The 12,958-nt window shown below is 39.7% G+C and overlaps 2 protein-coding genes across 2 annotated transcripts; both read left to right on the top strand.

Annotated features, from left to right (window-relative positions):
* Nucleotides 1–68: 68 nt before the first annotated feature.
* On the top strand, nucleotides 69–4,737 carry LOC5507526 (hydroxymethylglutaryl-CoA synthase 1). The gene is made up of 5 exons (XM_001628112.3): nucleotides 69–622; nucleotides 1,219–1,344; nucleotides 2,236–2,557; nucleotides 3,114–3,296; nucleotides 3,973–4,737. Exons 1-5 carry the CDS (start codon nucleotides 178–180, stop codon nucleotides 4,370–4,372), a joined length of 1,476 nt encoding a protein of 491 aa, XP_001628162.3. The 5' UTR covers nucleotides 69–177; the 3' UTR covers nucleotides 4,373–4,737.
* A 128-nt stretch (nucleotides 4,738–4,865) lies between these two features.
* Nucleotides 4,866–12,849, top strand: LOC116614779. The gene is made up of 8 exons (XM_048724462.1): nucleotides 4,866–6,206; nucleotides 7,318–7,655; nucleotides 7,940–7,988; nucleotides 9,294–9,482; nucleotides 9,638–9,698; nucleotides 10,066–10,350; nucleotides 10,724–10,998; nucleotides 11,735–12,849. Exons 2-8 carry the CDS (start codon nucleotides 7,335–7,337, stop codon nucleotides 11,959–11,961), a joined length of 1,407 nt encoding a protein of 468 aa, XP_048580419.1. The 5' UTR covers nucleotides 4,866–6,206; nucleotides 7,318–7,334; the 3' UTR covers nucleotides 11,962–12,849.
* Nucleotides 12,850–12,958: the final 109 nt, after the last annotated feature.

The following is a 12,958-nucleotide window of genomic DNA, read 5'->3' as shown; positions in this document are numbered from 1 at the left end:
CTTATAAGAAAGTTTTCTTGTGTAATGGGTTACCTGTGGTGCTATTCGATTGCGTCATATGTCAGAATACTATTTTACTTCCGGTTGGTATAAATTCACGAAGACGAGGAGAGGTTACTCATAGGTAGGCCGAACAGCAAAGAACGGAGAGCACTTGATAGCGTTACAGTATCTACAATGCCGGATGATTCCTCGATAGCCCCTAGGGGATGGCCTGAAAATGTCGGAATTTTGGCTATGGAACTATACGTGCCAAAAACGTACGTATCGCAAGAGAGGTTGGAAGAATTTGACGGTGTAAGCAAAGGAAAGTACACTATAGGGCTTGGGCAACGTGGAATGGGATTCTGCAGTGACCGCGAAGACATCAATTCACTAGCACTAACTGTGGTACAAAATCTACTAGAGAAAAAACACCTGGATCCAAACAAGATTGGAAGATTAGAGGTCGGCACTGAGACTATCATCGATAAATCCAAATCCGTAAAAAGTGTTTTGATGCAGCTATTTGAGGATAGTGGAAATACAGAAATCGAGGGGATCGACACCACAAATGCTTGTTACGGGGGCACACAAGCTCTGTTTAATGCATTGTCTTGGATTGAAAGTTCTGCTTGGGACGGTGAGTTTGCATTTTATTTGGCTTTGATTAAACTGGTTTGTTTGTCTTTCTTAATGAAAAACGGACAATCTATCCTTTGTGTTGTTTGCTAATATGGCAGCTGATATTGAAGAAAAAAAAATGGAATTCACTCCTATTTGGATTGATTCAGGATATGTCCTCTTCTGTAGCCTATCTTTTTTATTTCTTATCTTGGTATTTCACCATCCGTCATTCAGGTTGACTGGTGCTTTGTGAAACGCCAGTTGTTCATGTTGATCATATGTGACCTCAAGTATTAGCATATTTTATTTATTATATTCGGCATTCTTTGCAGAGACCATATAAGAATGAAATAAGTTTTGATTAGTTTTAAGGGCTAATTATACCAGCTATGTGCAAAAGAGAGATTAGGGTTATCAAAGCCTTTGTAAGTTATATCAATAAGCTAAGGATGCTCCTAGTATTTATTTGCTGATACAAAATTAGAAGAAAAAACAGAATACAAAAATAAAAATGTTTCACCAGCAGCAAGAAATGCTGTCCCATTACATCACATTTTTCTTGATTTAGTTTATTATCCACATTTATTATTTATTATCATTTATTATCCACAGGTCGACTGGCAATAGTTGTTGCTGCTGATATTGCAGTCTATGCTGCGGGTAATGCAAGAAGTTCCGGTGGGGCTGGAGCAGTTGCCATGCTAGTTGGGCCGCATGCCCCACTTGTAGTAGAAAGAGGTATGCCCTTAAACCCTTGGACCATAACAAACATGAGTATACAGTGACACATACCTGTCAACCCCCGAAAATCTCAAGGTTTGAGTTTTTTTGGGGGAGGGGTGGGGTATATTCATTTTTTTGAGAGGAGGGGTGGGTATAACCTCGCATGTGTTTGCTGTATAGAAGGCTCTCGCAAACAAATCCACTTATAGATCTCACGAGGGTGTTAGATAAATTGCGCTACACAAGGGAATTATTGTTTTGAATATTTTAATAGAAAAAAGTCAAAATGACCATTTTCCATAAAAATCGCTAAAAAGTGGGAGAGCAGAAGAAGATGTCAAAAATCTTGAGACTCCCACCTAATACCGGAGAGTTGACAGGTAGTGACAAGTGACAGCTATGAAATTATGCTCTTTTTTATAAGAACATCTAATTTTCAGTTGAGGCTGGGCCGTTTTTATTTTTGGGACATTTTAAGACTGAATATGTGTATATAAAAATATAATACCCAATGAATTTTTAGGAAGAGAATTACACTAATGATCAATAGCAATAATAAGTTTTTACAATTAGCACAATTGACTCTGCATTTTAGAACGCATCAGGACTAAAAACGAAATTTGTTCTAATATCATCAGATTGGGTTAGGGTTTTTTCATCTAATTTACTATAATTATTATTATTTTTGTTATTACTTATTATAAATATTGTAATATGATTGATTTTCACTGAGGACCACAAGTTTAAGATTTATCTTGAAATAAAGCTACTACTGCATACATTCCTTTGAATGTAAACACTAATAATCAGAAGGCGTTGAGGTTAAGGTCATACTACGTAAACCTTAAACGTTTATTCTGAAAATGTTGATAATTTTGATTTATTTTCTCTTTGGTTTATTTTCAGGTCTCAGAGGAGTGTTCATGCAGCATGCTTATGATTTCTACAAGCCAGATATGACTTCCGAGTACCCTGTGGTTGATGGAAGGCTGTCAATCAAATGTTATTTTAATGCTGTTGATCAGTGTTACAAAGCATTCACTGAAAAGACTGCAAAAGTGGAAAATAAAGATAGTGTGGGCTTGGAGGACATTGACTATGTGGCTTTTCACACTCCTTTTTGTAGAATTGTCCAAAAGAGTCTTGCGAGGATGTACTTAGCAGACTTTTTAAAAGGCCACAAGCAAGGAACTATAAAAGATGAAGAAAGTCTTTTGCATCCCTACAGGTACTGTGATAATCCGATGCTGTTTAAACTTTCACTAACTATCTATCACTTACTACCACTGTTTTAACTATCACTATCACTGTTTAAACTATCACTAACTATCACTGTTTAAACTATCACTGTTTAAACTATCATTAAGAAACAAGAGTAGATATGCACTATAACCCAGTACTCCTCTTTTACTTTAGCTTTGAGCTCAACTCAAACAGGCCCATAGGCCGCCTATTTTTAATTTTTTTTATATTATATAATAGTGTAAGTAACAAAAAAGGCTCGATGACTTAAGCTGTGACAAGTGCAATTTGAGAATATCCTTTTCTTGAAATGCTATTGACTACAATGTATATTTTGACTTGAAATGGGTAGCCCTTGAAAATACACCCAACCACCCCTAAAACCAGCGTACAGGTCTGTACAATACAATACACTTTATTTAACAAGGGTGAACATAATTACCATAAATATAGTTTTCTAACCTATGACTAGTTTTCTAACCTATGACCCTCAAAATTCTATCACTTATTATTAAATTTTTATCTTTTGCTGGTCTTTTTAGAGATATCAAACTCAGTGAGACATTCCAAGATGAAAATCTTGCTAAGGAGATTGAGAAGACATCTGTAAAAGCATCCCAGGGGGTCTTTGATGCAAAAGCTAGACCATGCACACATATAGCACAGGATGTTGGGAATATGTACACACCTTCACTCTATGGCAGCCTGGTGTCTTTGCTAAACATGTAGGTAGGAGAGAGGGCCTTCCTGTGTGAACAGGAAGTATGCCCCAGTGGGTGAAGGGTTCCAATCTGCTGCAATGTGGATTTTAAGTTCTTTTAGGGATGAGTTTCAAGTTATCCACTTGCCCCAGGCCCGTAGCCAGGCGGGGTTCGGAAGAACCTCCCCACACTACTTGAAGGTCTGCCCTGATGAAGAAAAATTGAGTAACACTGCGAGATAAGGCGAGCTACCTAAGAGAAAATGGTCCGCTAAATGGTCAAACGAACCCCCCTACCTCCGGGCCTGGTCCCCTAGATTCTCGCCATGCTAAGATGGAATATCGTGACAATACTTTCAAGAACTATAAATTTTGTGACGGCTGTTATCTTATCTACTACACTTGCTGGGCATGGGCCGATTAATGGGGAGAATTGGCTGGATATCAACAATTTTTTTAGTGGTCGTGTCTCTTTGTTTTGTAAAAAAATATAAAGTATTAACATTATGTTCAGACTCTCTAATCCATCCCGTTTATATAATGCTGGATCCGCTCCAGCCCAATACACCTCATATTTTGCTTACGCCAACTTTTAAGAAATAATATTGTGGGCGTGTCAGCTTAATTGGTAATCACTAGGATCATCCAGCATAATAACGCATTTAAATCATATTTTAACCAAATGCTTCTTCATTGTTTAGTGTGCCCGCCTCACAGTTAGCCGGCAAGCGCATAGGCATGTTCTCGTATGGATCTGGCTTAGCGTCTGCCATGTTCTCAATACGTGTAAGCCCCAAAAGTAGTCCCAGTTCCCCTCTGACAAACCTTGTGGGTTCCCTGAGTGACGTCCCATCGCGCCTTGCGTGCCGCTCAGAAGTTTCTCCAAGTGATTTTGTGGCCACGTTGGAACTCCGTGAAAAGACACACCACGCTTCGAGTTACGTGCCAAAGGGTTCCATCGACATGTTGTTTCCTGGGACATACTACCTTGAGAGCGTCGACGACAAGTTCCGCCGGAAGTACGGCAGAGTGTCATGTACTCCACAGAATGCGGCTAGTGCTTCGAATTGTTCTGATAAAAACGGTCCTTTGCGGATTTGATTTTTTTTGTTTGTTAAATGTTGTAAGCATTGTTCGGTGGAATACCAAAGTAGAAATATAAATGAAGTCGTAGGAGTTGAAAAGTCAGGACGTGTCCACTAGATAGGGGAAGACAAAAAACATGATCCCTGATAGACATTGCGAATGTTGCTAATAAAGAAAATAATGTTTTAACGACAATTGATTGGACAATTACAATTAAACAAGTGCATTGGCCGTTGAAATACAAATAGAATAAGTCTCGATTCACCGTTGTGATCTCGACATGGTCTCAAACGCCGCTACATTTTGGACAATATGAAAAGTCTTGAGGAGACCATTCTATTTTTTGCGCATATTACTGAATAAAACTACACAAAATTGTTGTTGCTGCTTTAACTCATTTATTACTTTAGGCTACCAGACGCCCTTAAAATCTAGCCCAACTCAAAAACGTCATAAGGAGTAGAGGAATTGAGGTGGAGTGAATTTGCCTTATAAAGTTTCAAAGAATATTACCCTAGTAAGATGTTTTTTTTTGTTTTATTTGTAGTCGTATTATGCGTGTCTAATAGGCACTACCCCATCCATTATCATAGATGACTGGATGAGGTGAGATAAAATAAAATTCTGATATATTTGTCGGATTTGCATGGGGGGAAGGGGGTTTCGCAAATTGAAACAAATGCCGGTGCTCTGGAAGGAGCATGCACAGATTGAGGAAATTTGGTATTTCCAGTTAAGATTTTCGTCAAAAGGGCGCCTAGTCTGAGCCAGTGTTGTCCGGTAGTTAAACATTTATGGGTACATTAGCGTTTTCTCGCTGATTTGATGGGAAAGAAAACGTCCGAAATTGGCTGAGAAATGTCAAAAATACAAATCAAACTGTGTTTGTAAAACATAATAACATTGTCCTGTTTAATTAAGTGAAAGATCCATGTAACTATTCAATGGTTGCACACGTCAATTGTTTATTCTATAAAGTTCAGGAAACTTGTATAATTTGTCTGTTCTCCCCACCACCCCCCCACCCTTGGCGGCCAAAAAGTGGGTCCTTTCCTATAGAGGAATCTTCAAATGATATGCTTTTTCCATATGATTTCTATAACTGTCCATCCACAGGTGATTACGCTAAAGTACCAGACGTCGACCTGTCCATCCAGCTTCATACTAGAGGCTTCATCCACAGGTGATTACGCTTAAGTACCAGACGCCGACCTGTCCATCCAGCTTTATACCAGCGGCTGCTATAACAAATGTAATAAACTTTATAACTGGAGGGTTTCATTTAAAGCGTAAAGCTTTTCTAACTATTGGCCCTCTCTTCCCATGCTAACTTAAAAATATATAGTTGTCATTCGGCAGGATGTTCAGTAGTGCCATGGCGTTTTAATGTTCAAGACCATAGAGTTGGTTTCAGCCCAGAGCTAAAGGTGATTAGAAAAGATAACCAATTTTATTTGTTACACCTAATCTAACAAATGGATGCATAAGCTGAATCGACATCAGTTGGACTACTAGTTAATGCTGAGAATTAATTAAGCTTTTTTTTTTCAAAACAATAGGTAGCTTCCATCGTAGCTTGTTAGAAAACATTATTTGAAGGAATGTTTTCTAATGCATGTACCATTTTGAAAATTATGGGCTCCCCAGTTTTTTTTTGCAATATTATCATGAAATCTTTTAGATCCTTCGCAAAGTTCTTCTACGTGTGTTTGTTAACTTGTTTGCTTTACACAAAAGCAACACGGTAATTGGTGAAATCATTTGATAAAAGTCTTTGTGCATAAGTAAGTAGTTCATCTAGTAGCACCTGCCAGTATTGAGGACAAAGGTTAAATAAGGCGAAAAGAAGGTAAGATATATCCTTTCCAAGTAAGCACTTTCCTAGTAAAATACCTCGTGTGTACCCTTGGTGTAGTGTCGTTGAATTGATGCAACACCATACTTTACAAGTCCTAATCTTGTTTATTTGTTAATAGTTTGTAACTTCAATTTCTAACTGGTTTTCCTGAACGATCAAACTTATAAGCACGACAAGTTTAGGAAATAAGTTTTTCCGTGTTAAAAGCATTCTTTTTTTAGTAAAAAACAATTCCGCCATCTTAAAATGGTTCGAATCATAAATGGGTATGGAATACAGTTGCCGTGCGTGATAACGCAAGCTTTTTGATTTTTTTTGTTGACGTTTATTTAGGTAAACGGTTACTGTGCGTCAAGATGGCGTTTATTTAGCAGACCAATATTGCTAGGTTTGATATTTTTATTTCTAAATTTCCTATGATATTTGAGAAAAATAAGTTTAAACTATAGTTTTTACTAACTAATAAAAAAGAAGCTCAGAATTGTGATTTGTCGTGAGTTTTCCTCATTTCTGTTATGAAAAATCAAATGATGGCTTCTGTAGTTTTGTAGAACGTTTTGTTTGCTTCCATGATTTATTGCATCCACAGTAAGAACAATGGCAGTCATTTCAATGATTGATGAGAAAAATGCATTGCAAAAATGTCATAGTTTCCGCTCCTGTGGTGTATTTACATCACGATAAGCACATCAACATCACAGGCTCCCCACCCTATGCGCATGAACGCTCATGGAGATTGGTAATGCATGCGCGCGCGTCTTTTTGTTACATCTGAGTGAGAAAAATACATGAATATAAGAAAAAAAATCCATATTTGTCCTATCACTTTATTCTTTAAAATAAAATTAAAAATAAAGTTTATTCTTCCCTTTTTGCAGTGGTTGGTTTCATTTTCTCGTATCTCGTTTTTTAAGTGGGTAAATTGGGCTTGTTTTGGAAGCTGTTTTGATGTGATAATGCTATTTCAAAGACATCAATATATTTTTCTCACTTAGATGTACGAAAAAAACGCACGCGCATGCATTGCCGATCTCCATGAGCGTTCATGCGCATAGGGTTGGAGCCTGTTGCAACATCGCTTGTTTTATGCAAATTTTCAAAGATACATGGAACCGGCCTATGGCTACGACAAAGAGAATGCTGTGCGTTTTTCTCACACTTGCAACCACTGCACTAATGGTCAGCGGTGACATGCAATGCAATAGCTTCGCTGGTCGACGTCACTATGGATACGCACTGCTCCGTCACGTGTTCCAAAAGGCTCACGTGAGCAGAACTGAGTGTATCAGACTGTGCAGAAATACGGTAAACTGCTTCTTGGCCAACATGAAGTCAGATGGTAAGGGCGACAAGGTCACATGTCAATTGAACAACTCGACAAAAGAGCAAAGTTTATCGAGTTTTCTCCAGATTCCTGGGTATGAGTACATCGAGTTCACGGTAAGGAATGGTCGCGTGTGTCGCTAATTGGGACATAGGGGGACATTTCTGGGCATGCCTAGTCGGAGGCGGTTCCAGGAGTTCAAAAAAAGGGGGGGCAACGGTTTCAAGAAAAGGGGGCCGGATTCATTGTTCTTTCATGGATTTCCTTGTATTTCTTGTTATTTTTAAGCCGAATATCTGAAAATAGGGGGGCAGGGCCCGCTCGCCCCCCCCCCCCCCTAGATCCACCCTTTGCCAGTGGATCCAGGAGATTGAAACAATATCGAACATTACCGTTACAGAACAGATCCTGTGGTCAAAAGGAAGATACCATTTGTGTCAAGAAGAGAGGTAGTCATCTGCTATCAATATTGATAAACCTTCTTTATCCCTTTTCTCCAGTGTTTCTAAGTGATTTATCCCTTCTCCTCTCCAGTGCTTCTAAGTGACTTGTCTCTTCTCCTTTACAGTGCTTCTAACCGATTTATCCCTTCTTCCCGCCGCTTCTAAGTGACTTATCCCTTCTACTTACTTTACAGTGCTTCTAAGTGACTTATCCTTTTTTCTTTCTAGTGTTTCTAACTGACTCATCCTTTTTCTTTCCCAGTGTTTCTATGTGACTTAACCCTTTTCCTTTCCAGTGTTTCTAAGTGATTTATCCCTTCTCTTTCCCAGTGCTTCTAGGGGACTTATCCCTTCTCCTTTCCAGCGCTTCTAAGTGACTTATCCCTTCTCCTTTCCAGTGTTACTAAGTGACTTTTTCCTTTTCCTTTTAGTGTTTCTAAGTGGCAATTTTGCAAAACCCTGGGCTCAAAAATTTCGCCCCCCCCCTCAAAGCCAAGCCCAAAAAATCGTAACCCCCCCTAGACCGGACGCCCAAAAATTTGCAACCCCCCCACCACAACCATCTCCACATTTTTATGTCCATTAAAACCACAGAGACTTGATATGCAAACTGAGTGTAGCTGAATATAACCTTTACTAAAATATAGATCAGCTAGCATGGCAATATTGTCCTATTCGATTTAAGTATGAACTTTCACTTTCGCTAGTTTTAGAGTGGCACAGAGATTAACAACAAATACTGGTGTCGCTAGAAAGCGACTACGTCGTCGACAACTTTAACAAATACATTTGAGTCTAGGTTTTGCAACATTTTAAAGTATTCGTTTTGTTCAACTGATTTGAAAGGGGAGCTTTGTCTGCCAACCATGAGAGGGTTTCTTAAAATTTATTTATATAAAAACAAGATTGGTACCTGAACAATATTGAACTTGATATACAATAGTAGGAAACATTGTTAACTGACTAATTTTCATTTCATCTCTTGCTCAGTATTACATTTAAACCAGACTTAAATTCGACGCCCAAAAAATGTGACCCCCCTTTAATGACAGTCCAAAAAATGTGACCCCGCCTAAATCCGCGCCCAAAAAATGTAGCTCACCCGCTACATATTTGCCGCCCCTTCTCAGTAATTAATGACTGCTCCCTAAGTGACTTATCCCTTCTTTTTTCCAGTGCTTCTAAGGGACTTATCCCTTTTCCTTCTCAGCGTTTATCAGTGACTTATCCCTTTTCTTTTCCAGTGTTTCTAAGTGAATTATCCCTTCTTCTTCTAGTGCTTCTCTTTGAATAATCCTTTTACTTTTTTAGCGCTCCTTGGAGATTGGTTTCAGTTTGGGTCGTCTTTTTTTAAATTTTTTACGACGCCAGCCTCATGGAGCGATGCGCATTCGCGTTGTCAGGCAATCGGTGCCGAACTAGCGTCGATTGCAAACGAAAACGAAGACAGATTTGTGGCAGAGACCTTTGTCAAACCCACCATACGCTGCACCGCAAACTGTGAGTCGATTTAGAAGTCTATTGGTGTATGTTCTGTAACAAAATCAATTGTATAAAACACATGACATCTCTTCGATATGTAACAAAGTTTCTACACAAACACTGAACACTCGACTGTGTCTAATGCCTTGCTATCCCTGTGATATTTCTCACAGGTAATGTCTCCAAGGAGCTCGTGGCTAAATGGCATTTGGACGGCACAGAAAGTGATGTGAAGTATGGTTTCCCGTGTTTTTTTTTTTTTTTTTTACCTTTTTGTCCTCTTAAACTGTTTAAACCACTTGCGAGTACGTAATCAACAACAACAGCACCTTGTTGTTGTAAATCGAAGACTAAGTGGAAAATATCTGCGTTTGTTTCACGGCTCAACCGGGAAGGGTTTGCGGATATACAATTTAAAAACCGGCACATATAAATAATCAAGGGCGGACCCTAGAGGGCGGAGGATTAAATCTTGGGTACATTATTTTTATTGTCTCTCAATTATCTTTTTATGTCCATTTTCGAACTTCTTTAGAGTCTGGATCCGCCCATCATGGTCACGTGTGTGTCTGTACTAATCCATAATGAGTTTTTGTTTCAGACTGATTAACTCCGCCTCATACCTTGCGGACAAGGGTACGAATGTCCTGTTCCTTGATGGCCCAACCAACAATGATTTTGCTAGAGTACCAGACGTCGACGTCTCCACCGTAAGCTTCACGCTAGCAGTCTGGCTCAAGCCCAAGACATTCACGAATAGCGCCTATTATTGTGACTGGGGTAATGCTCTTAAGAGGTTCCAGTTCAATTTTCACCTTGACGGATCCCTGACCGCACTCTTAGCCAACCCTGTTGGTGAAGCCATTGCTCACCTTAGGACGGCAAGGTTAGTAACGTGACGAACATAGAAAAAGTAGACAAGAATGTAGTAAAATATGCTAGGGTAAACAAACCTCTTTTGCAAATTTATTAGCTGTGATTAGGTCACTTCAGGCCCGTAGGGGTGAGTGTGTAGGGGAAGGGTGGGGGGGGGGGGGGTGCGGAGGGTGGGCCCTATTCTGTTTTTTTTTAGATGAGTATTATCAGGGACCGAGTGGCTTAAAAGTACTTAGCCCCTGGTATAATAAGAGAAACATGAAAAAAGTTATTGACTTCTCAATTGGGCATGAACATGGCTTCTATTGGCTTAATTGGACTTGGAGCCAAGTCAAGACTGGGACTAGGCTATGGTAGTTATCCTAATCTCTCGTGCCCAACAGTGACAAAGTGATAAAGGCTGACGTGTGGAATCACGTGGTAAACACGTGGAACAGACAGGAGAAGAAGATCACCATCTTCATCAATGGCACACAGGTAGCCAGTCAAACATCGACCCTAAGCAACGTTGACATCGCCTACGGCGGCACTGTCACCACTGAACTCGGTCTCAAAAGGGATTCTGGTGACTTTAAACTGCATGGTTATATCAAAGACCTCATGATTTTTTACCGGGCCATGAGTCCAGACGAAGTGCAAGAATTTTACGAGCAAGATGGTGAGCTTACAGCTTAATGTCTATTTTAAAGATAATACCGGTTAAAGGTGTGAATGGACCGCTGATTTCGTACCATGACATCTTGGGTAGAAGGGTAAAAATACAGGAAGGAGTAAAGGGTAGTACACACAAAATGAGAATGACTTAAAAGGGGTCGGGCAACTGTCAGACTATGGTTAAAGAATTAGGATGTAACGGAAAGCAATCTGAAACGTAAAGCAGTGGTTTTTAGTCCTGGGTTTCTCATCAGGAGGTTAGTACCACAGGCTTACCATCCTCCCGTTGTTATCATCAGAAACGAATCGCGCGCTGCATGCCGGTAGTTGAGGTAGGTTCTCATGATGAGTGCGCGCACATGCTTATAGCTGGAATGGCCTATTATTTCCCGTAAATAATTACAAAATAAAGATCATATGAAATCTCATAAAGTTGTCTTTAATTTCAATAAATCGTAAAAAATCGAAATCTTATGGATCATTTTATCATCTTTAATTATTCATTTTTATTTGTAAGCGCTAAATTAGTTATTTTTGTTGCTGTCATTTTGCCGCTAAAAGCCAGAGCGCGCGCTAGTTTGCCACCCAAAAAAGTCACGTGATCTCTTAGCGCAAGTCCCCTGTCGCAACAGGGAAGGCAAAACTGGGAGCCGAATGGGTGCTAGGGAAGCACGAAAATGGGGGCAGCTATAAAGGGAAAAGTCGCATAATAACTAAAACCATTTTTTTTTTCTTGCAAGGTGGTTTGTTTACCAACAAGGGTGCATGGATTGGGTTGAATGACGTCACAACCGAGGGGACGATGGTGTGGAATGACGGATCACCATTCTCGTACAGCTCCCTCACCGCCAACAGTCACTCTGCTGATTGTGTTGCCATGACAACAGAGAGTAATGGTACCAGCCACTGGATTGCAAATCCTTGTAACATTAAGTTGCCATTCATTTGCAAAAAGCCACAGGCATAGCTTTCGCTTAGTATCCATCTGAAATTCCCGCATGTGCATTATATCAACGAAACGAAGAAAAGTTTAGAATTAATCAGGGAGTTCTGATTTAATTATTAAAATAATAGTATTTTTAAGGGGGGGTCAGTCACTTCTTGTTTCTACTGGGAGTAGCTGCCATCCTTATATTCTTCTTACTCCATGGGCGGCGGAACATGGGGGGACCTCCCAATAATCTGGTTAGGGTGGCCAGCCCCCCCACCTCCCCCAATAATTTTCTCCGGTAGACTGTTAAAATAAATAGGGGAGGGAAGGGGGCTCGGAGATAAAACACTTTAAATTTGTGTTGTTCCCCCCAATCTTTTTTTTTTTGCTTCCGCTGCCCATGTACTCTAGCGTCAAGCGCACCTCTGGATGGCGCAACTGCTGATTGAAGTATGCCCTAGGGACTTGTGCAATATGAGATGTCGCAACGTAGACATGGTAGCTGCCCGCTAAAATGTGTTTTTACCTGTTTACATTATAGCCGTGATAATTTATGGTCTTGTCGAGGTAGACGACGACAATTTTAACGCTACGAACTTTGCTATACCATATACAAATAAGTTTGTATTTGGTGTTGTTTCTAGTTTTTGATCGCCAAGTGCGGAGCCTTTTTGCTTGGTTTTGCACGGGCAATGTGAATTTTCCTGACATTTTGCATGTTTTGCACGGGTAATTAAGATTTTTCTGCTACTTGCATGTAACAAAGTCACTCATCTAGGACAAAATCACCGTGTTACTGCAGTTCATAGAAGGGATTCGGATTATTCCAATGCACTTTATACCTTTATAATATTTGTACTCTTGGATCTTTAATAATCAAAAGACCGGAGGCGTGTTATTATTTTAGTAAAAAACAAAAACTTGGATGGTTTCTCAAATTTTTCATGCGCGACCTTGAGAGAAATCAACCAAAGCGCGGCTAGATGGTTTGCGAGAATGGGGTTTACAAATTATGGTTTGCAAGAATGGGGTT

This window comes from Nematostella vectensis, chromosome 1 (assembly GCF_932526225.1).
Source record: "Nematostella vectensis chromosome 1, jaNemVect1.1, whole genome shotgun sequence".
In the NCBI taxonomy this organism is placed as follows: domain Eukaryota; kingdom Metazoa; phylum Cnidaria; class Anthozoa; order Actiniaria; family Edwardsiidae; genus Nematostella; species Nematostella vectensis.
The sequence above is the reverse complement of the archived record's forward strand: the minus strand, read 5'-3'. Positions and strand labels throughout refer to the sequence as shown.

Excerpts from the sequence above, each read along its gene's own strand:
- LOC116614779 (XM_048724462.1), top strand. The coding sequence starts at position 7,335 with ATGGCTACGACAAAGAGAATGCTGTGCGTTTTTCTCACACTTGCAACC. Across the intron at positions 7,989-9,293 it reads CATTTGTGTCAAGAAGAGAG|CGCTCCTTGGAGATTGGTTT; the intron begins GTAGTCATCTGC and ends TTACTTTTTTAG. Across the intron at positions 9,483-9,637 it reads CATACGCTGCACCGCAAACT|GTAATGTCTCCAAGGAGCTC; the intron begins GTGAGTCGATTT and ends TATTTCTCACAG.
- LOC5507526 (XM_001628112.3), top strand. The coding sequence starts at position 178 with ATGCCGGATGATTCCTCGATAGCCCCTAGGGGATGGCCTGAAAATGTC. Across the intron at positions 623-1,218 it reads TGAAAGTTCTGCTTGGGACG|GTCGACTGGCAATAGTTGTT; the intron begins GTGAGTTTGCAT and ends TATTATCCACAG. Across the intron at positions 2,558-3,113 it reads AGTCTTTTGCATCCCTACAG|AGATATCAAACTCAGTGAGA; the intron begins GTACTGTGATAA and ends TGGTCTTTTTAG.